At 37.0% G+C, this 24,931-nt stretch overlaps 1 protein-coding gene across 2 annotated transcripts in view; it reads right to left on the bottom strand.

The window, feature by feature from the left end:
• ARHGAP18 (Rho GTPase activating protein 18) overlaps positions 1 to 24,931 on the bottom strand; it is a 238,025-nt gene that overhangs the window by 212,668 nt on the left and 426 nt on the right. Inside the window, exon 1 of one of the 2 annotated variants that reach the window (XM_078155149.1) lies at positions 21,304 to 21,369. The exons of the other annotated variant lie outside the window; for it this stretch is intronic. Within the exon in view, the coding sequence (XP_078011275.1) occupies positions 21,304 to 21,347 (44 nt within the window). The 5' untranslated portion in view covers positions 21,348 to 21,369. Of the gene's footprint in view, positions 1 to 21,303; positions 21,370 to 24,931 lie in introns of those variants that run through there. 2 annotated transcript variants of the gene reach the window in all.

Here is a 24,931-nt window from a genome sequence, read left to right as displayed (position 1 = left end):
CCTCCATACCCTTTCAGCCCTCATCCTTTTCTTTTAAAACTGACAAGAAGCAGATCATTCAGAAGCTCAGAAAAGTCACTAATGCAAAAATTGAATGGCTTTCAAGTCTCATGTTATGAAGTGTAGAAGTCAGTCACATGAATACACTCCCTTATATTTGGTGCCTTTGTTCCCAGATATATGTAGCAGTAGTCTGTCATTTTTGCAATAGAGGCAACTCACAGTTGTTCAGGCAGAATACCAATTTTCTGATGATCCAGGCCCCATGTTTATTTTCTTTTTCTCTTCTTCCAATTAGCTCTTGGGCAGGTACAGAGAGACAGCAAAACTCAAACCAGAGTAAGCCAATTTTTCTGCCTGTTACAACACTAAAACTATTGACCCAAAATGAGATCTAAGGTTTATCTATGGATTTCAATTAATTATGATTTTTTAAAAATCTTCATTCTCATTCCTGAGGATACAAGCATCTAAGAGCCTGGTTTAGAATATTGTTGTTCAGTCATTTTTCAGTTGTGTCCAACTCTTTGTAACCCCATTTGGGGTTTTTTTGACAGTGGTTTGCCATTTCCTTCTCCAGCTTGTTTTACAGATGAGGAACTGAGACAAACAGGGTTAAGTGACTTGCCCAGGGTCACACAGCTACTAAGTGTCTGAGGCCACATTTGAATTTATGAAGATGAGTGTGGCACTCTATCCACAGAGCCACCTAGCTGCCCTTCATTTAGAATAAAATGTGTCAAAGAAATGGCAAGAGAGGCAAGCAAAGGGGTCACTACTGTCTGCCAGGAAGTGTTCTAGGTATACAAAGACAAAAGTCAAACAATTCTTTCCCTAAAATAACTTACATCCTAAAGAATACAAAATGTACACCCATAAATGTATTCAAACTGAACATAAGGTGGAAATGGGAGGTATCATAGATTTTAAAACTGGAAGGGGCCTTATAGACCATAAAGTCCACCCCTCTCATTTTGCAGATGAGGAAACTGAGGTTCAAAGTGGTTAAGTGATTTTTTCCCCTGGAGTCACATATTTAGTAAGTGTCTCAGGCAGTATTCCAATACAAATCTTCCTGAAGAGGGCACGAACAGTAAGGAGGATCAAGAAATGCTTCAGTTGAGCTGAATCTTGAAGGAAACGAGGGATTTTAGATGGTGGAGTCAAAGAAGAAGTATATCCTAAGCAGGGAGACAACCCGTCTTGAACAGAAGAGATTCTAGTGTCGCGTATTTGGGAACAAGTAGTACAATATATCTGGATCAAAGAGAGTAATGCATAAGAAGATTAGAGAAGTAGGAAGGGAATTTGAAAATAAACTTTGTGGTTATTCTGTTGGAATTGAATGATGTTACTAGGCTATTCAGAATTGCAAATAATGCAGACTTTTAGAGACTCATCTATTTTATAAAAATTAGCAGGAGACATAAAGGCAAGGAGACTAGGTCACCTTTAGAAACTTGTGCTTGATCTTTGGTGAAGACAAAAAACATTAATCATGCTTTGCATTGCTTTTCCTTCTTCTTGTGCTCCTGAAGAAGAGGCAAGCACAAGTCTCTTGTTACTGAATTCTCAATGGACTTTCCAATCCCTAGTGATTGGCAATGTACACCCTTTACTCCTGGCTTTTCAAGTACTTTGAAAATGTCATTAATTTTCACAATGCTTCAGTGAACTAAATCATCTTTGCCAATGATTGCATCTTTCAAGTAACCTGACTTGCATTAAGTTGTCTCACAAAAGATGTCCTCAAGCTTCAGAACCTTCCGAGCACTGGATGGTTTGAGTTGACAGGGGTCTTAGAAAAAAAAAACTCCCTTATTTTACAAAGGATACTGAACTACTAGCTAGAGTATTATAATACTATCACTTATATATGGTGAGCTTATAAGCTAAGGAGACTGAATTTTTAGCAAACACATACAAATGAAAATGAATCTTGTCTCCTTCAATGTGAGGCTATATCCTGACTCCAAAAATTCTCTCTAAAAAAAGAATCAGAAATAAAAATGTTCTCCATTGTGAAGCTATATCTTGATCCCACTAATTCTTTCTAGAACGGAAGAACCAGGAAAAATATTTTTTGGAGTTGTTCTCAGAGGTTACAACACAAAAGAAGCAAAGAATTAAACTTTGAAGAAGCTTTAGAGATTAGCTCATCCACCTCAACTCCACCCCTCCCCATCCTACCATGTAATACAGCTTTGGAAATAGAGACCCAGGTAAGTTAAGTGTCTTGTCCATGGATACATAGCTGATGGTGAATAAACCATCCTACTCTTCAAAGCCTTATTTGAGCACATGACAAAATAATATAGTTCAAAAGAATCTCTATTTTCTCTAGCCAATCAAAATAAAATGAATTTACAGATCATTTTTGTATGTGTGTTTGTTTTTTATCATGCGTCTCATAAAACCAGCGTGGAGGTAGGAGTAGGCAGGCTCTCACATAGTGTAATTTAAAGAGCTGGCTTCAAAATCCACATCTCTCTCCTGAATGCAGGTCACTCCCTAACCTATTAACTAGTAAAAGTGGCCTTTATTTCTAAAAAGACTGCTGACAGTAATTGATTTAAGGTGGGAAAACTTGGCTAAGTTTCTATGTGGGGTAACATTAGTTGTAATCGTATGTTAATCTGACAGAAGGATTAGTTTTCCCTAAATGGCAAGGAAGCTGTTTCTGGGAACTGATTGGTCTCTCCCTATCTTGATGAAGTTTCCTGGTCACCTAAGGGCATATAAAGTGCCACTCAGGTGTAGTCTGGCCCCTCCAACTTGGTAGATATCTGAAAACCATTCAAGGTACCATACCCTGACCTGCTCATCAGATGCATTTCCATATAGAAGGTCTAACTGCCAATATATCCTTGTTGAGTATCCTTATTGTGTTAAGGCAAAGTAAACTTGAGTTAACTGTTAAATGTCTTACATGTGTCTCATTTCAACCCCAAATCAAACCTAAACTAACAGGTTGCTGGTGTTAGGCTGACTCCAAAAAAAAGGGGGGGATGCTGAAAGATGGGTAAAGGGAGCTTAAAGAAAAAGAAAAAAACAAATAATCTTTGCACAGTATTCTACAGAGCTACCTATAGCACATATTTGTCTCAAGGTAAGAAACAGAAGCTAGGGACAAGTAAGTGGTGCAGTGGGTAAATACTGGCCCTGGACGCAGGAAGACCTGAGTTCAAATCCAGCCTCAAGACACATACTAGCTGTGTGACCTTGGGCAAAACATTTAACCCTGTTTGCCTCAGTTTCCTCACCTGTAAAATGAACTGAAAAAGGAAATATCAAATCACTAAAGTATCTTTGCTAATAAAACTATAAATGTGGTCACAAAGAATCAGACATGACTGAGAAAATGACTAAACAGCATGCTATATGCTTTTTACAGGAATATAGTAGAGAAAAAGCCCTTAACTTTATATTTTGCCTCTTTCAAACAATTTTCAGCCTCTTCACAGATTGTGGTATTGCATGACTCACAGACATACAACATTAATGGACCACCCAGAAAACAATGAAGAAGCATAGAGTGTATTTGAGCAAGTGTAACTTACTACAAACATACAAAAGTATGACAAAGGATAAGTTGAGTAAAGGATGTCATCAGAGAAATGTATGATTGGAAGAAGTGGCCGGTTACCCAGGCAAGATCACCAAGGGATAGTCCTTATGCTCTATGAGAACTCACCTAATGTCCAGAGAATAGGAGGAAGGTTCCCAACACATTGTCTGGAGCCCCTATGGTAAACTTATGGGAGAACATGGGTGAGAGATCCATAGGGTATGTTGAATGAAGCCATGAGAGGGCTTCATGGTTGGAGCAGGTTCAAACCAGTTGGAGCCACTCTTGTGGTTTCTCTGGAAACTCTCCATTACTGCATCTGGAGCCCACTGTTCTGACCAGATGTCAACACTCCTAGAACCTCTCCATCCTTCTTTATGGATTTTTGGTTATTTTGCAAAACAACTTATGTAACAGCTTCCAGAGGCTGTGCCTTCCATGAAACTTCCTTTCTGTTGAAGTGTGTTAAACCCTTTCCCTTCTGCCTCTCCTGGGTACTCCAGTACTTTGGTGTCCCAAATTGCAATTCCCTTGTCTCAATTAAAGACCCTTATTGTTGCTGTTCTTTATTTCAGATTGACAGATAAGTGTACCCCGATGGATAGCCCTTTGCCTTGTTGAAAGGAATGCCCACATTGATGAAACCTTGGATGCACTGAAGCACATTAATTTCTAGATACCAGAGGCTCATATCCTTTCTCACTAAGGCTGTATCACTGACAAATTTCATTCACATGACCATCTTTCACAGCAATTTATGATATTGAAGTCTATACTTACTAGTTATAATTTTTATAGACTAATGACTACATAACTTGGATAGCAACATAGTTGACTAGTGAAAAGTGCCAGATTTGGAGTTCAAGGACCTGGGTTCAAATCTCTTCTCTGCTACTCATCTATATGAGTATGGGACAGTCACTTAATTTCCCTTTGAGTCATTTCCTCATCTCTAATATTAATAACTAGCATTTACATAACACTTAAGGTTTGCAAAACACGTGTTACTTCATATAATGTTCACAACAACCCTGCAAGATGGGGCTATTATTATCTCCACTTTACAGATGAGGAAACTGAGGCTGGGAGAGGATAAGTGACTTTCCCAAGGTTATGTGGCTAGTAGGTATCTCAAGCGGGATTCAAACACAGGTCTTCCTGACTACATATCTTTTGCTTTATCTACTGCACAATTTAGCTGCTTAAGATGAAGGGGCTGGCCTTCATGGCCTCCCTTCTAGCTCTACATTCTGTCATCTTTTTTTGTTTTTGTTTTTAGGCAGTTGGGGTTAAGTGACTTGCCCAGGGTCATGCAGCTAGTAAGTGTCAAATGTTTGGTCTGAGGCTGAATTTGAACTCGGGTACTCCTGACTTCAGGGCCGGTGCTCTATTCACTGTGCCCCCTAGCTGCCGCAATCCTGTGGTCTTTTTAACTGCTTATTCTTCAGACAACCAGGTTACATTCACTTTATTGTGATTTGGATCAATAGATACATTTTAGAGGAGGACACTAGATCTGTCTGAATGACTGCCAAATGAACCTGCAAGTCAAGACTCTGTCTGCCTACTTTGCTTTAGTTCCTTATTAGATTGTAAGCTTGGTGAGGAGCTCATTTACATTTGTTAAAACCTCCTCTCCTAGCACAGCATTCTGCAGAATTAACATTTCTTTTATTGGATTTAGCAGAGGATTACTGAAAAGCTGAAGCTAAAAGTTTCATTTCAGATAGATTCTCTCACCTAGCTTTGAGATTTGAATCAAAGAAAAGTTGTTTCTTAAATTTGAGCAGAAAGATGTAGAATGATTCAATTCCAATGGTTCACTCAAGGGAGAGCATTCTCTTTTTATTATAATTTATAAAATTAAAAAAAAAATCTACCACTTTATTTCCTAGGAATGCCCTCTTCTCTGTTGTTCCCAAACGCCATCTAGTGTTCCTTTGATGAATAATGATCAAAGCTATTTATCATCCACACAATATTAGCTTACAAAAAATAGGACCCTCTTTTCCATTTTTAATATTTTTATTATTAATAACCGCAAAGCTAATATGCCAATTAAATATAATTAATAGTGGAAAAATACATTTGTGATGTTGAAGCAGGCACTGGAGTTCGTTCCAGAAAGTGATCAAATGAGCAGTTCACCAAAGGGAACTCCTCAGGGGCCCACAAACACTTAACTATGGATTACTGTCTGTCAGGAAAGCCTACAACTGTTCCTTCTGCTCAGTGGATAGACTATTCTCCTCTTACTCACTGATGTTTCCACTCTGAATTCACACATAAAGTCTCATCTGTAATTTAAAATGAAACTATCCTGGAAATTGTGCTGTAGGCAAAAAGGTACCTTGGGAAGTTGGCTAGGCAGGGCTCAGGAGTGCAGAGATCTACTCCCAGGATTACCACTAATGACTTTAAAGGAGACTTATAGCCTATTAGAATTGACTGAAATAATGTCCCATAAACATCCAAATGCAAAACTGCAAACTTCTACATTGAGGCTAATTCTTCATAATCTACCAAGTGGGAATTAACCAGAAAACATTTCTATAATTAAAAAAAATCAACATAGGCTTTTTATGGAGTCTTTAATTGGCTTTTCAAAAATTGACAAATCATCTGTATCATAACTACTGTTCTTTGTTTTACTGTGAGTAAATAATATAATTCAGTGATCAAAATGTATCATTCCCTTTGGAATACTCCATACTCTGATCTGGTTTTGTGGGTACCCTATATTAAACTTATGCTTGTATTTATTCAAATTGTACCTCAGATAAGTCCATTTAAAGTACTTTATGTAGGCTCCAATGTGCTCTATAATTTCACTAAAATAATAGGATTAGAAAAGGCGCTGATTTATGGTGGCTAGAGTGTTGCGCATGGAATCAGGAAGACCAGAGTAACACTTATATGTTTATGTGACCCCTGACAAGTCATTAATCTCTTTGTGCCTTAGTTTCTTCATCTGCAAAACGAAACTATTGGACTCAGATGACTGTAAGTTTCCTTCTGGCTCTTAATAATGGCATGATCCTAAGTCACTTAACTTCTTTGTCCTGATGTGACTCAGAGAATTCTGCTAATCTTGCATCTTGGAGTTCCCCAAGCTGAATAATTCACAAATCCTGGGCATCTCATAAAAGTTACTTAAGATAATTTCACGTGTGATGATAATAATAATTTTTGTTGTTGCTGAGTCATTTTCAGTCATGTTCAACTCTTCCTGACCCCTTTTGGGGTTTTCTTGGCAGAGAAACTGGAATGGTTTGCCATTTCATTCTCCAGCTCATTTTACAGATGAGGAAACTGAACCAAAGAGGGTTAAGTGACTTTCCCAGGGTCACTTAGCTAGTAAGTGTCTAAAGCCAGATTTGAACTCAGGAAGATGAGTCTTTCTGCCTCCAGGCCCAGCACTTTATCCTTTATAAAGCATTTATATAGCATTTTATAGTTAGCATTTATATAGCATTTTAAGGTTTTCTAAGCACTTTATAAATGTTAGCTCATTTGATCCTCACAACAACTCTATGAGGTAGGTACTATTATTATCTCCATTTTACAGATAAGGAAACTGAATCCAAAAAAGCTTAAGTGACTTGCCCAGGATCATACAACTAGTAAATATCCAAGGGAGAATTTGAACTCAAGTCTTCCTAACTCAAAGTCCTGGGCTCTATCTACTTTACTACTTAGCTTCTACTGTATCCCATTAACTCAATGGTAGCTAAATCCCATTACTCTTCACATCTGTCCTCCGGGTCCTTTCCCAACTGTTTCAAATGAGTGGAAACAAAACAAAGTGAAACAAAGTTAGGGAAAAAAAGAATCAACCTTAAAAATTATTGCTAGTATTTCATTTTTATTTTCCCCTCATTACTTTATTTTGACCTATTAGCAGTAAGAAGGTACTTAAAGAACTGCTTACAGATGTAGAGCTATACATTTCTAATCCTTGGTATATAGTTATATATATATGTCTCTTAGTGGTCATCATCATCATCATCATCATCAACACCATCATCATCTACTTATTTGCTTAACATACCCCAACTTTGTGAATGTGACTTTTTTTCTTCCTTTTTGAGTCAACCAACCCGATTTTTAGAGGATAAGAAGGCAGAAAATCCCCCAGGAAATCAGTATTATTTATTCGATCACAACCCTCGCCCCAACAAAACTTGCTGTTGGCCCTTGACAAGTTGTCCAGGGCTTGCAGAGTGTCTGCTTGCAATTTTCCAGTTTATCCTAAATTGTTAAAACCAAATTAGGCTTATATATGCAACACTAATATGGTTCAATCATTCAGGTAAAATAGCAAGCTCAAATCTCCCTCTGTAACTCAGGGACAGGAGATCTAATAGAAAACAATATAGCAGGGTAGGAAAGATAAGGTGAGAGGATTAGCAAAGTAACGTTCTCATATCCATCTAGAGAATATTAACTATCTCTCTCTCTCTCTCTCTCTGTCTCTCTCTCTCTCTCTCTCTCTCTCTCTCTCTCTCTCTCACTGACACACACAACACACATAAACTCACATACATACACACGTATGTATATTCACTAATTCATTTCCTGGTCCCTAAAAACACACCTAAATCTTCCTCATCCTTAAAAACAAACAAAACCCATCTCCCCCCAAATCTCTCCATTTGATCCTGCTTACTCCTCAAGCTATTATTCTATGTATTTTTTCTCCATGTTTCTCTCTTTAACAGTCAGACCTTCAGTAAAAGCCATCTACTATGAGAATGCACTTTCCTTTCCTTGTAGCTAGGTGGCACAGTGGATAAGGTTTGAATGCAACCTAGTTGTGTGATCCTAGGCAAGTCACTTAACCTTTGTTCAATTCCTTATCTATGAAAAAGGGATAATAAGAACATCTGTGCAGTTGCTGTATGGATCAAATGAGATAATACTTGGAGAGTGCTTTAGCACACTACCTGGCACATAGTAGATATTTAATAAATGCTTGTTTCCTTCCTTTTCTTTGCAGATATTCTCATGTTTAACTGCATATGCTTTAGGGCTTGACCAATCTGTTGGTTACTTTTCTGAACTGTTCCCCTTCCACTTTCTTTTTCTTTAAGAGATGACTATATGAGATAGAGGAATATATTGGGAAATGAAGGTGATTTAAAAATAAAAAGTAACAATAAAAAGGAAAAAGGAAAAAGAAAATATTCTCCTTGCCTCTTCTTTACCTCCTGCCCTAATCTCAGTCCTTTGCAATAGGGCTTTTATTCTCACCAACGATCTCCTAATTGCTAACTCCACTAACCTCTTTTCAATCTTCATCCTTCTTGTCCTATTTGTAGCTTGACGTTATTGACCATCCTTCCTCTTGGCTACCATTTCCTCCCTCTGCTACTTAAATTGCTCCTTCCAGGTTCACCTGACACTTGACTCATTACTCTTTTCCCTCTCCTTTGTGGGATCATCCCTGCCCCAATCCTAATTGTGAGAATACCACCAGGGTTACCTGGGTTCTTATTTTTCTGTACCCTCCCTTGGTGATTTTATCAGTTCCCATAGATTTATGTGGCACACTGGACAAAGTGCTAGACCTAGAGAAAAGAAGACCTGAGTTCAAATTGGGTATCAGACACTATTTGACCCTGGACAAGTCACTTAACCTCTTTCTACCTCAGTTCCTCCACCTATAAAATTAGGATAATAATAGCATCAATTTTACTGGGCCATTATAAGGATCAAATGAGGTAATATCTATAATTTGAAAACCTTAGAGCACTATAAAAATGTTATCTGCTGTTATTATTGAGTTGGTATTATTATATGAAGATGACTCCTGGTTTTATGTATCCCGACCTCATCTTTCCTCTGAAGTCCATTTTTCAGCATCACCCTCTGTTTGCTAAACATCTCTACCTACATATATCCAGGTAGGTACTTTAAATGCAACATGCCCAAAACAGTACTGATGTCCCAACCTGAATTCTCCAACTAACTTGTCTATATGCATTGAAGGAACTACCATAGTTGAAGTCATCCAGGATCACAACTCCATAGTCATCCTCAACTCTTCATTCTCTTTTACCTCTCATAGCCAATCAGTTGATACATATTGTTGGTTCTATCTTTTTCTCAATCATTCTCTTCTTCAGGTATGCATAATTTCTCATTTAGACATTATCCTTTTAATTGGTGTCACTACTTATAGTCATCCCTCTCTCCAATCAATCTTTCATACAGTTGCCAAAATAACCTTCCTAAAGTACAAGTGTGGGACTGTCACTCCTTGGCTCAAGAAACAGCATGGTACAGTGAGAAAAATGCTAAATTTAGAGTTAAGACCTTGGTCCAAATCCCAACATACTGCCACTTACTACCTTTGTGACCTTGAGCAAATCATTTCACCTCTGGGTCTCAGTTCTCTAATTTGTAAATGGAAGGGATTGTACTATGTGACCCCCAAGGTCTTCTGAGGTTTCCTATGGCCCCTAAGCCAGAATATAAAGTCCTTTGGCATTTAAAACCCTTCACAATCTAGCTCTCTTTTACTTTTCCAGACCTACTCCCCATCACTTTCTCTCAAAGATCTATCCAACAGACCTGTTTTCTATTTCCTTTCTATGACATTTCATTTCCTGCCTCAGTAACTGTGGTCCATGCCTGGAAAGCTCCCCTTCTTGAAATCCCTCTAGCTTCCTTAGATATTCAGCTCAGGTTCCACTTTCTACTTAAGGCCTTCCCTGATTCAGACTCAATAATCATCTCTCCCCTCCCCAAAATACAAAATATATGCAAAGTAACTTATTTATATGTCCTTGACATCTCCATCATAGAATGTAAACTTACCAAGAGAAGGAATGAGTTCGATTTTTGATCTTTTACATACATAGCACCTGGCCCAGTGCCTTGCACCAAGTAGAGACTTAACAAAAACTCGTAAAATTGAATCAGCTACAACCTCTGAGCAATTCTAAATCTTTTCTCCTCTGAGATCAACTGGCTGAATGGATGGGTAGTATTTTGGAATCAGATCCCCAAAGAGAACAATTCAATTCAATGCAACAAATTTCTATGTTTGAATTTGTTTACATTTCTTTTAGGCACTAATCACTGTATTAATTATTACTATCTTTATCTGTCCTATAGCCATACTAGGGGTAGCTAGGTAGTGCAGTGGATAGAGAGCCTGGCCTACAGTAAGGAAGACCTGAGTTCAAATGTAGCCTCAGACACTTGCTATGTGACCCTGGGCAAGTCACTTAATCTTGTTTGCTTCAGTCTCCTCATCTGTCAAATGGGCTGGAGAAGGAAATTTCAAACCACTCTATATCTTTGCCAAGAAACCCCCAAATGGGTGTTACAAAGAATAGAACACTACTGGAATGACTTAACAATATTTCCATACTAGACTGATCTCTGAGCGCAAGCATTCATCAAAGTGTTCTATACACAATACATATGAATAAATGTTTGTTGAATTAAACAAGGAAAAAAAGGTGAGTTAGGCAATTTAGGATGTTATCTTTTAAAAAATATGATTTCTCATTTCAATTAAGTCTTCCAAATGAATCAAGGTGTCTGAACAGGACCACCATGGTTTCATAATTTATCCTTCCTCCTACCTAGCCCCTCATTGATTGTGCTTAAAATATCAATGAAAATGACTGAGCTAATTAACTTTAATCCTCTTTTAGTTTTGGGGTCTTCCACAGCTCCATTCTTTCTTCTCTTATTAAATGTCAATTTCAATAGCCTTTGATAGGATTACCTTTAATACTTAATACATAGAAATAAATAGGAATAAGGCCAAGAAAATAAAATTATAAAGCAGTTGGGCCCCAAGCTCTACAACTGAGGAGAGAATAGGTGAGGTGAACAACAAATGATCTTTATCTTTACTAGATATGGATTTGAAGGATATATTTGCATGCCTTAGTTTCTAAACACCTTAACAGAATGTTAAACACTGGTCGTTTCATTGAAGGCAGCTGAGTTGAAACTTGCATTTATCAACTTCTTAATAAGGGAACTCCTCCGCGTTTTGGGATATTACTCTTGTTAAGCCTCTTGACAAATCTCTTATTTTGTATTTCATGTTGGTGATCACCAGGCAGATTTACTTGCGCAATATGGTTTCATGTAGTTTCGAGAGCTTGATGGGTATTTGGTTTGATGAAAGCATGTCAACATAATTACTGCTGAGACTCTTCTTTCAAAGCCTGGAGAAATAACTATGAAACTTCATACTGAGTTGCCCTCTTATATTTTTGGCTTCTGAAAGCCCAAATCTAAGCTTTGCTTGTGCAATTATAACTATCTTTTTAAATTCCTGAATAAAAAAAAAACATGCAAGCACAAAACTATAACAAAAACGCTGTCCTTTATAAACAACACTATATTAGAAAGTTTCTTTGTTTTTCTTAAAAGTGTCGAGGTTACTCTATTAACTGCCAAAACATTTGTTTCTTCAGCATGAACTATTTCTCTCTTGTTAGGAAAAAAATTCTGTCTAAATTGTTTTCTGACAAAACTTGGCTACAGAATGTTACAAGTAACAATCTACAGAAAGAAAATAAACATACTCATGCCCCACACTGCTTTAAGAAAGAGGAAGAAACAAAAGCTTGAACAGAACAAGGGCTTTACATTGTTTAAAAAAACACCTTAAACAAATGCCTATTTTTCCCTGCAAAGGAAAGAGGAAGAGCTGCAGAAAAACAGCTGTGTAAGGCAAAGGGAGGAAAAGAAAATCAGAAGGAAGGAAGATCATGTTGGTCTTGTAGCCATTTTATAAAAAGCACAGTGTGCATTTGAACTAGTTACAAAGAAACTAAACTGAGTAAGAATCTCAAGATGCAAGTCATTCTCTCCCCACCTTGACATCCAATCCTCGGCTCTGATGGAGGAGAAACTAAGAAAAGATATCTGATCTAAATACGTTTGAGTATTACAATCACAGCAGACAGACAGATACCAGGTGACTGGTAATTGTAGCAAAGGTCACAGACTGCTAACATTATTCTGATCAAATTCACCATGAGACACAATCTCATTTCTCTCAATCTGTCAGTTCCTTAACCAAGTCAGCACATTTTACCTCGAGCACATGATTTTTTTTTTAAATTACATTCCATTGCTGAATAAATCAAGGAATCCAACCTGAATTTCAGTATGGCTGATGGCACAAAATTTGTCACATTTCCTTTTTCCTTAAAACTTGACATTAGATGAAATTTCCCATTATTATATCAAAGTTTTAGGTAAAGAATCTTCTCTTTTACCTCACTAATGCAGGAGTTTTAAGGATCTTCCATTTAAATTCTAGTCTAAATTCCAGTCAAGGTAGGCCAACATTTGTATTATTGTCGTTCATACAGGCTACGATTATGTGAGTTATATAGGATAAAGTAAGATACTTACATTTGTTGATTTATGCAATAAATCTTACAACTTTTTACCTCTTCCAAAAAAAACATGCAATATGACCTCTTTTAGCTATAATCACTTGTTTTATTCTATTTGGCATTGAATTCACAGGACTGAAACATTCTTTAATTCCTTATTATGAAACTACTTATATCGAATACTAAATGTATCTGTAATGATTTATTTTCCCAGTCTACCCTTAATTATAGACTATAGATTTTTTAAAAATAAAATTTTATTTTCAAATGAAGATTCACCTTCTATCCTTTCCATCTTCCTACCCCTTTGAGAAAGCATGAAAATAAAACCCATGTTACAAACATGTATAAACACTTCTGAGACCACCTGCTCTCTATCAGGAGTTAGGTAGCATGTTTCATCATGAGTTCTCTAGAATTGTGTTTGGTCATTGTATTGATCAGAGTTGTGATCTTTCAAAGTTGTCTTTTTTAATTTTATTTTTAATTTTATATTTTTTTAGGCAATTGGGGTTAAGTGACTTGCCCAGGGTCACACAGCTAGTTAAAAGTTGTCTTTACAATATTGTTGTCATTGCATAAATTGTCCTCTAGGTTCTACTTGCTTCATTCTGCATCAATTGATACAAGTCTTCCTAGGTTTCTCTGAAACTGCTCCTTTCATCATTTATTATAGCACAATAGTATTGCATCATATCCATATGCCTTACCTTGTTCAGGCATTCCCCAGTTGATGGGCACCCCTCTTTCCAATTCTTTGCCACCACAACAAGGACTGCTATAAATAAATCTTGTACATATAAGTCTTTTTCCTCTTCCTTTGAGCATACTTTGGAGTATAAAACTAGTAGTGGCACCACTGAGTCAACGAGTATGCACAGTTTAATATTTTGGGGGGACATATTTCCATATTGCTTTATAGAATGGCTGGATCACTTCACAGCTCCACCAACTGTGAAATAATGTACTTGTTTTTCTATAGTTTCTTCAACATTTGTCATTTTTCTTTTTTGGTCAGTTTTGCCAATCTGGTGAGTTTGAGATAGAACATCAGAGTTGCTTTGATTTGCTTTTCTCTATTAATGATTTAGAGCATTTTTTCACACGGCTATCGATAGCTTGGGCAGCTAGGTGGCACAATGGATAGAATGCCAGGCCTGGAGTCAGGAAGACTCATCTTCCTGAATTCAAATCTGGCCTCAGACACTTACCCCTGAGCAAGTCACTTAATCCTGTTTGCCTCAATTTCCTCATCTGTAAAATGAGCCAAAGAATGAAAAAGTAAACCACTCTAGTATCTTTGCCAAGAAAACCTCAAACAGGATTACAAAGAGTTGGACATGACCGAAAAAACAACTGAAACATTGATAGCTTGGATTTCTTCCTCTGAAAACTGCCCATTCATTACCTTTGGCCATGTATCAGTAGGGGAATTAGCCAAGAGGTTTCAATAAGGTTTAAATCTGGTCATTGATAGGACATTGAAGAATTTTTTTCTCTCTCTCTCTCGGTCAAACTTCTTAACTTTTTTTGTGGCATGTGGTATGGTGCAAAGTCATGTTGTAGCATCCATCTCCATTTGGGAAACTTTGTAATTCTAAAACAATTCTACTTCTCAGTGTACCAATATACTTATCAGAGTTCATCATTTCCTCAATGAGAATAGGATTTCCAGGGCCACTGACATTTTTGGGGGCCCATTGATATTTAAAAATTCACAAGACTTTTTTTGGTTAATATTTTATTGTCTGATGAAGATTCTCATCTTCAGCAAGTCTTACAGGCTCTCTTGCACTTCTTCTGACAATTTCTGTATAATCTTGAATTAAAAAGTGAGTTTAATTAGTAAAAATTGTCCTTTCCAAACCTCAATCTTCTATCAATATTGAATTCCATCAGTGAGCAGCTTCTTCTTTTTCTTCTTCTCTTCTCCTCCTCCTCCCCCTTTTTCTTCTCCTTTATCAGGTCTTCTCATCATTCTTCCAACATAAATTGCGCTATAGAACAATCAATAACAACCCTTCCTTTCAGGTCCCTCTGAAGACCTTTGCTTGTTTCCTGAGGAATCATTGGTCCAAATAGTTTGTTAATTATTTTTTCATTTTCAACCAAAATTTACCTTTGCAATTTGCCAAAAAAATAAATAAATAAAGATCCTATTGTATTGTGGACCTAAACAATCACTGAAATAGTTATCTTCCCCAAATCAATTGCTATTACAGTATATAGGCAGCTAGGTGGCACAGCAGATAGAATACTGAACCTGGAATCTGGAAGAGCTGAGTTCAAATTCAAGCTTACCACCTATATGACCCAGGGCAAATCATTTAATATGTCTGCCTCAGTTTTTTCATCTGTGAAATGGATATAATAATAGCATCCAACTTATATGGTTGTTGTGAGGACAAAATGAGATTTAAGAAGTTCTTCGCAAACATATCTTTACATGCTAGCTATTATTATTGTTATTGTTCTTATTATTATGTGCTATTCAAGAGCTATAACTCTTATACATTTCCTTGGAGTAATATCCATGCTTATAAAAACATAGATTTAAAAACACAACAAAAGAGAGTGAAGAGACATTTGCATACAGCACAAAATCTGACAAAATCATCTAACAGACAGCTAAGTAAGGATGGGGAAGTTAGCTCAGTCCAGTTTCATCTGACCAAAGTTAAAGTGTTTTAAGTCATCCTAGAGTCAGAGATGTACACATGAATGACCACTGTTATTGCAAAACGAAACCTTATTAAAATTATTCATTGCCCCCAATAATTTACACATCACTGTGCAATCTTGCCATACACGCCTCCTTACTATTCCCCATGACATTCCAAAGAAATAATAATTGTAAAGTGCTTAGCATAGTTCCCAGCATATAGCAAGCACTATATAAATGTGATGATGATGATGATGATGATGATGATGATGATGATGATGATGATTGTCTCCTGGTTTGGTGCTTTGCACGGTCTTTTCTCCTGTGCCTACAATATACTCCTTCCCTCCCTCTGCCTCTTAGAATCTCTAGCTTCCTTCAAGACTCACCTTCAAGAGGACTCTCCCGATGATTTCCTCATTGTAGGCGCCCCTTCCCCATTAGAAGTGACTTTGTATTTATTTTCTAGATATTTTGTATTTACTTATAGGTGGATATACAGGTAAAAGATATAGATGTTTTATACACTGATCTATTGTTGTGGTCGTTCATTCTTCCTTCTCGAAGAGGAACAATGACATCAGGAGGGTGATGTCTTGATTTTCAAGTGAATGTCATGAAAGGGGTTTGAAAGGGTTTTTTCTGACAAAAATCTTTTAGATCTCATGACTGACATGCTTATGTCCTCCCCATCATAACTCAATGTTGAATCTCAAATTCTATAAGAAAATGACTACAACCTGAACTGGGATTTATCTCAGATGGAAGTTGCTGCTAGGAAGTCCTAAAAGTTCTTTTGTTGAACACAACTTTTTGGGCTGCTTTTCTTTTTGTTCTTCTATTCCTAAGGCCTGGCACGGTGCTTGATAAATAGAGTAGGCATTTAATAAGTGTTTATTGATTGGACTTCCTTTGATAGATGATAAGTCCAAAAGTATTGTCCTTCATTTACAAGGACAACCTCCACATTGTCAACAGGGCACGCACACAGTATAAAGTGATGGTTGCAGTAATGGCAGCTGTGAGTCACCTTCTACTATTTCCTGGAACCTCAAAAGCATGTTCACATAGTAGTTTTGCTAGCTGTTTGTTTTAATACAATACAAGTTATTTTTACCTCTCAGAGTCCTAGTTTCCTCATCTCTAAAAAGGAAATACTATTACCACTCTCATTTTAAAAATGATAAAATGCTACATAAATATGAACTGCTCCTATTATTGACAAATTAATTTTTTAAAGTATTTAAACCTTTACTTTGTGTCAAGCACTGTGCTAAATGATAGTGGCATAAATAGGCAAGAGCTGTCAACTGGTCAAGTCAGCAAGCACCAGCAACTTGCCAGGCACTGTGCTAAAGTGCTGAGGATACAAAGAGAAGCAAAAGACAGTCCCTGTTCTCCACTTTGGAACCATGCCTAAAGGACTACAAAGCCCTTTGGGCCAGCAATACCACTACTGGGTCTGTATCCCAAAGAGATCATAAAAAAGGGAAAAGGACTCACAAGTGCAAAAATATTTATAGCAGCTCTTTTTGTGGTGGCAAAGAATTGGAAATTGAGGGGGTGCTCATCAACCGGGGAATGGCTGAACAAGTTTTGATATGTGAGTGTAATGGAATACTGTTGTTCCATAAGAAATGGTGAGCAGGCAGATTTCAGAAAAGCCTGGAAACCTTGCATGAACTGATGCTGAGTGAAGTGAGCAGAATCAGAAGAACATTGTACACGGTAACAACTACATTGTGTGATGATCAACTTTGACAGACTTAGCTCTTCTCAGTAATGTAATTATCTAAGACAATTCCAAAAAACTCATGATAGAAAATGCTATCCACATCCAGAGAAAGAACTATGGAGTCTGAATGCAGATTGAAGCATACTATTTTCTCTTTTTTTTCTTCCTTGTGGTTTTTCCCTTTTGTTATGATTCTTCTTTCAACTCTTCTTTCACAACATGACTAATGTGGAAATATGTTTAATTTGAATGTACATGTATAGCCTCTGTCAGATTGCATGCGTCTTGGGAAGAGTGAAGGGAAAGGAGAGGGAAAATTTAGACCTCAAAATCTTATAAAAGCGAATGTTGAAAACTAAAGCTAAATAAATAAATTTTTAAAAAGAGACAGTCCCTGCTCTCAAGAAGCTCACAGTTCTAATGGGGGAGACAAGGTACAAACAATTATGTACAGGCAAGACATGTACAGGAAAAACTCTCAATAAAATCAGAGAGAAGGGACCAAGATTAAGGAGAAAAGTCTTCTTGGAGAAGACAAGATTTTAGCTGAGAATTGAACGAAGTCAGGAATCCAAAGCCAAGACCATGTGCTCTTGCTTGAGAAGCACAAACTCTAGTTTGGGGGGTTTTACAGAGGGAAATAGTGGAGATGAACCACGCTCATGACGGATGACAGAGAAGAAGAGAATTCAGCTGTAGAGAACATAAAAAGGCCCAGAGTTCTTTAGTGTATATTAGTGGGTCACATGATAATGCCTGGGAATCTCCAGGGTTTAGGAGCAAGTCAGATGGTGAGACCTGGAACACCTTAAGAGTTGCAGTGGTTGGGGAGATTTTTAGGAATAATAATAGCTGTCATTTATTTGGAATTTAAAGGTTTATAACATAATTTACACACATATTAATAATCATGATAATAATAGTAGAAAGATGACTAGGCAGCAGTGACTTCTGTTTTAGTTGGGAGTTTGTGCCAGAATATTCCTATACCCTCCAATGATCAGATATCCTGTACAAGACCAGATATTACTTGGGACACTTGTCCAGATAATATGTCACCCTGAAGCAAACACTCAGAATGTCTACTCATTTTTCATTAATAGTTTATTTTAATTGGCTGACCCAACAATCCACAGACAAAAATGGATTAATATAATGAGAACTAACTTAATAAAGTTCAGGGTTTGATAGATGTAAAAATACATTCAATTTTAAAACCAGAATGTTGAAGAAGAAATTGCTACATTAAGTATCTGTTGGAAGAAATGTAATAAGGAGACTAAATGTCTATTCTATTCCCTGCCTAAACCTCCAATTTAAATATCTATACTGCAAGGTATACAGTGAATGGAGTTCTGTCTTGTTCCACTCTTCTGCAGAATTTCCTCTAAAAGAAGAATTCTCCTGCATATTTTGCTTTGCTCCTCTCAGACTTATAACAGTCCAAATCCAAATTAGCCCAAAAAGCTGGAGGAAAGGGTTCTGGGCAGAAGTATGCTGGAGCCAGTCAATTGTTAAAATTTCAGAGTGATCATTTTACACTTTGGAAATGAGCAAATGTTAACAATCCAGGCTTGATTGTTTTATTAATTGGCTAGACTTAAGAAAGTGATGGAGAAAATGTTAATGCTAATTAAACCTAAACGTATCATGTGTTTTCAGAGAACTAGCTATTAAACATTTTACCAGCATACCTGTGGTTCTGGGCCATCTCAATTCTAGAGGACTCCTGAGTCTATGTTGGTTCCAGCACTAAACCACCTAACCCTGAATTTTGTTCCAGAGCAAGAATCTTAAAGACTGAGAATGAGCGAAAGATTGATGGGTTCTCAAGGATTCTTGGAGTACCTATCCTTCATTCCAGACCTCAGTACAGACAGACAGACCTGTATCCTAATCGTTGAGAAGTGGCTTGCTTAGCTTCCAGCATTGGTAGAATGAGGCTTCATTTATATTGGTTTCACGTGAGCTGTATTTGGAGGGGACTCCAGAGGCCATCTAGCCCACCCTACCTTGTTTGACAGAGAGGAGAACTGAAGGCCAGGAAGGTTAAGGGATTTGGCCAAAGTCACACAGATTTGAATCCCATAAAAAATGAGATTTCAGAGGCAGGGCTCTTTCCATTCTAATATACCACATGCAAAAAGTAGTGTTCCACAAGAGAACTTTTAGGGCTTCCTAGCAGCAACTTTCATCTGAGATAAATCCCATTTCTTGACATTGTAGTCATTTTCTTATAGAATTTGAGATTCAGCATTGAGTTACGATGGGGAAGATACAAGTATGTCAGTCCTGAGGTCTGAAAGGTCTTTACAAAAAAAAACCAAACAACAAACAAAACAACAACAACAGAAACCCTTTCAAACCCCTTTCATGACATTCTCTTGCAAGTCAAGACATCATCCTCCTGATATCATTGGTCCACTTTGAGAGAGAAGGATGTACAGCAACAATAGATCAGTATATTAAACATCTACATCTTTTAAAATCATGGGCAGTTTTGGGGACAAGATGATACCAAGAACTGAGGAAAGAAACAAATCATGGTACCTTGAGATGAGAGTATATGAGCACCTTATTCTAAAATGATTTAATCAATCTGAATCACAAAATACTAGTTAAATGTATATCTATAAAAGTGCAGAATATTTTTAGGGTGGGGCTCTTCATCTGGGTTCTGTAAACTTGTTTAAAAATACATATATACATATATCTACATATATACACACATACATATAAAACTAAATCCTATGTGTTTTATTTTATGCCTTTAAAAATATTATTCTGAAAAGGGGTCCACGGGCTTTACCAGACTATCAAAAGTGGTCTGTGGCACCAAAAAAGTTAAGAAATTCTGTTCAAGAGAAAGTTACTTTGTTAATTATTCAAAATTATATCTACAAGGAAAAAGTTTTTGCCTGAACTGACTGTGCTTGAAAAAAGTAGGGAGAATCTTTGCAGATGTGGGGGCCTGTAGTTATATAATGTTGCGTATGTTGTCATAGTAGTTTGATAGGAACAATATTTTTGCAGAACTACTTTTTCTCTCTTTTGCTTTTTGTTAGGAGAATTTGCTCGTGAGTAGAGGAGGGGGAATAATATATCTGGAAATGAAAGTGCTGTAACAAGCAATATTAATTTTTAAAAGTAAATATGTGTGGGGGCAGCTAGGTGGCGAAGTGGATAGAGCACTGGCCCTGGATTCAGGAGGACCTGAGTTCAAATCTGGCCTTAGACACATAGCACTTACTAGCTGTGTGACCCTGGGCAAGTTACTTAACCCCATTGCTAGCCAAGAAAAAAAAAAGAAAAGTAAATAAATGTGACAGAAAAAAGTAAAGAGACATTGTAAAAGAATAGCTCTGGGCCAACGAAATTTAGCCATTCAGAATAAAAATTATTTCACTTGCACACTGGTATATTTATACATAACCAACCACATATATTGGTTTGGCTTCCTCTGTTGACAAATTCCATTTAGGAATTAACATTATTCCACTTGGTTTCCATCTTATACTGAGAAAAGGATATGGCAGGAAGTTGGAGGTTTTATAACTTTATAGATTTTATAGCTTTATAGGTTTTATAGCTTTATAGGTTTTGGGAGTGTTCAGGTTAAAGGTAGTGCTGGAAGACCGTAATGAGATGAGTGATTATATAATAACTAGGATTTAAATAGTGCTTTAAGGTTTGCAAAGCACTTTACAAATATGATCTCATTCTATTCTCACAACAACCCTGAGAAGTAGATACTGTTAGTATCTCCATTTTATAGATGAGGAAACTGAGGTAGGCAGAGGCCAAGTGACTTGCCTAGGGTCACACAAATAGCTAGTAAGTATCTGAGGTAGAATTTGAATGCAGGTCTTCCTGACTCCTGGTCTAGCACTCTGGAATGGAAGGGATTTTAGAGACAGGTGACAGCAGGCTAATTCCACCCTCCACCTCCAGTACTCACCTATGGGAGGATATGGCCAGGACATGAGAGGCTGACCTTATCATACTTTGAATCCATCCAGATTTCAACTCTCACTTAGAAAAAGAAAAAAAGTATTGTAAGCAGGGCAGCATAGTGGATATCCTTGGTTTCTTGATTGAACGATTTCAGAGATGCTAACTAGAAACCCATAAGACAGTTCTTTTTATTTCTTTCACTATGAAACAGTCTACAAAGGAATGAAGAATTATTAGTGATTGTTCCTTTCCCTGCCTTTCAGGGTGCATTGGCACTTTTCTTGTGTTAATTCCCTGTGAAAGTGGCTAGTGTGGTGTAAACCTATTCTCAGACATTCTGGTTAGGTACACAAGAGGCCATAATAAAGACTATTGGAGTTTTTTTACTCTGCTTTTGTCCTGCAGCAGGTCAGCTAAGAAAGGGAATTCAACTTTGGGCCAGTTGAATGTATGTATATACAATCAAAGTAAAGGAGTGAGAAACTGCCTCCCAAAACAATGACTGAGATTAGAAACTGGGTAGCAAAACACAGAAAGGGTAGTTGGGTTTTCTACTCATTCACTCATTTGCTATGTGAAACAATGCTAATGATTGGCTCAGAATTTTTAAATTAGAATGGGTGTTTCTAATATGAGGAATTTCTGTCAAAGATCTTCAAGTTGGGTTTTTCTTCCCTTTACTATCTTGCATTGTAATGTCTAAGACTGATAATTAATAATACTACTAGTATTGCTAGTAGTAGTAGTAGTAGTAGTAGTAGTAGTAGTAGTATATAGTATCACTGATATAACATGTTATGGTTTTAAAAACCCTTTACAAACATTATGTCATCTTATCCTACAACAAAAATGCTATTGTTATCCATAATTTTTTAAAGATGAAGAAACTGAGGCAAACAGAAATTAGTGACTTCCCCAGGTTATAAAACTAGTATGTGTCTGAGTGAGGATTGATTCAAATTCAGGTCTTTCTGACTCCTGGTCCAAGACTCTTTATCCACTGATCCGCCTACCTTCCTCCAGGTGACCAAGGCTAAGTACAATTTTGTTTTTAATTAGGCCCCTTCAAGGATTGGTGAAACTTTCACTCTCACGTCTTCTGTTTTATGAATATATATCTATCAAATGATTAAATTTCAATATTATGATTATAAATCCCAAGCTCTGTGCTATCTCAGATACAAGTTAATGATGCTAGGGGCCTCTAGCAAGTGAATTTTATGACTTCTATTCAAATTTTGCCTGTAGAGATTTTTGAAACTTGCTCTACAAACCAAATGTGCCGAACAAGTGAACCTAAATACAAACCCAAAAATTTATTAGCCAACTGTTTAAAAATCCACTCTTTTTTCTTTTTTGAAAAGAATTTGCCTGCCCCCCCCCCCAATTCTGGTCCCTTATTTCAATCAGGTTAACATTCTTTGAGGCCTGCTCCAGGTTCCCGGCCGTCTGTGCTCCCAAGCCTCCCTGCACTGTGCTCGCAGCCCAGCGAGATACACCTTTCTGATCAATCATCCAGGTTATCTTGGGCTGGAAATTTGTTTCACTCTGTCTTTTTGTAGGTTCTGATGCTTCAGAATTTGTTTAGAGCCATTTTTTTATGAGTATTTGGAGGGGTTTGGGGGAGAGCTCAAGCAAGTCACTGCTTTCACTCTGCCATCTTGGCTCTGCCCTGGTTAACATTCTTAAAAGTCAGATGGGGTGGGGAGGGGTGGTGGTACATTTTTATCTTTCCTCTTCTCCCTCAATATTTTTCTTATTAAATAAAATAAATCAAATAATTCTCTTTGTTATCTAAAGCATTACCCTTCTGTCTAAAAAAATCTTTTTTTTTCAGAAATTGTATTCATTAAATTTATCCTTAGACTTATCACAGTACTGGCACATAGTAGGTGCTATATAAATACTTGTTTCTTCTCTTTCCCCTTCTCTAGACAAGTTAGAAAAAGTCAATTGTATAATGACAAATACATTATCTTTCATTTATACTTTCTTCCAAATAATCATGCCAGGTAGGTAGTACAATGATTACTTCTGAGGCCATGGAAACTTGATCTTGGGTAAGTCGTGTAAGGGAAAAATAATAACACTTACCTCACAAGGCAGCAGTGAGGATCAAGTGAGAAATGTTTTACACGATGTTTTGAAAATTTTAAATTACTGTATTAAAGTCAACTATTATTATTCTTGAACCTCTAAGGACATCTGTTTCCTTAAATATAAAATGAGTTTTAAGGTCACAGTCAACTCTAAATATGTGATTCTAGTTTTCAGATGAGGAAACTGAGGCTCAGATAAGTGAAATGACTTGCCCATAGTCTATAGCTAGTAACAGAATCAGAATTAAAATTCCTGTCTTCTGATTCTGAAGACAGTGATCTTTGAGTAGCTCCTGTCCCCTGCCTCTTTCTACCTCCAGCTAGTTACCACTGGTTGATTTTCATGGCAACACTTTTTGGTTGGTGAAAACACTAGTCTTGTGCCATTTATTTGGGAAGGTTTAATTTTAAAAAATATATATTTCAGTGGATCTCCTTAATGCAATGATTAGGTTCATGAAGGTCAGCCTAGATTATATTTTGGAACTGCATAATGCTCTCAAGGATCCTTGGCTATCCCCTATAACAAAAGTGAAAATTAAAAAAAAATACCAATATTTTCCTAGTAAAGCCATATAACTTTGAATCATTGAACTCTGTGATCTCCAACGAATTACAAGTTAGATAAACTCTCCAGCCACCCAATATGACTAATATAATACAATGGGAAGAGAAAATGAGGTCAAGAAGGCTACATCCATTAATAATAAAAAGACCCAAAAGATAAAGGGTATGATAAAGTAAAATGCGCATATAGTTTACACTATGAACACCAAAAACGCAATTCAAGACAAACTTATATTTTAAAATTTTGAAACCACATGTGTCATTGCCAGAATTTTGACTTGGAAGTATCCTTTTGAAACAGGCTATTTTTCAGTGTGTCTTTTGTTTCCTTAAAAAAAAAATCTCTCAAATTAAATCCTACTCAATATGTAAAGGAAAATGATAAGTGCTTATTTTTCCCATTACCCTGTACAATCTCACAGTTAGCATGGTATCTCCCCCCTCCGAATAGCTCTTTAAGAAGTAGTTTTGGTACATTCTTTTCCCATGCATTTGAAAAGTGAAATTCATTGTACCAAGCCTGCTTGAAAATGAAACTTGACATTCAATAACACGGGAATAGCTTTGCCAAAACAATTGAGTGCTTTATGGAGGGGCAAGGGCTGTAAGGGTTTACCTCTAATTTCGACAGCCTCCAAAATGTTTCCTTCCTTTTTCTAGAGAAATGATGATTATCTCTATCTTTCCAGTCAGTTTTTGGTACCCCAAAGTCCTTGAGAAGCAGTTTTAACCCTTTCCCTGAAGGGAATTGTGAGAGCTGATTTTTAGGAAAAGTATTATAAAGCTAGGGACAGTATCTTGCCCAAATAAAATAAACCACGCCCAGAAAGGTCCTGTAAAGTTCCTGGCTCTCCTTGAAGAGCACACCTACAGCCTTAGAAGAATCCTTTCCTCAGTCCCTTGAGAGAACCTAGCCCACTTGCCAGTTTCTAAGCTAATAAACCTTTTCAAAGGAAAACACAAGGA

This window comes from Phascolarctos cinereus, unplaced genomic scaffold, assembly GCF_003287225.1.
Source record: "Phascolarctos cinereus isolate Bilbo 61053 unplaced genomic scaffold, phaCin_HiC Scaffold_5;HRSCAF=322, whole genome shotgun sequence".
Classification (NCBI taxonomy): Eukaryota; Metazoa; Chordata; class Mammalia; order Diprotodontia; family Phascolarctidae; genus Phascolarctos; species Phascolarctos cinereus.
The sequence above is the reverse complement of the archived record's forward strand: the minus strand, read 5'-3'. Positions and strand labels throughout refer to the sequence as shown.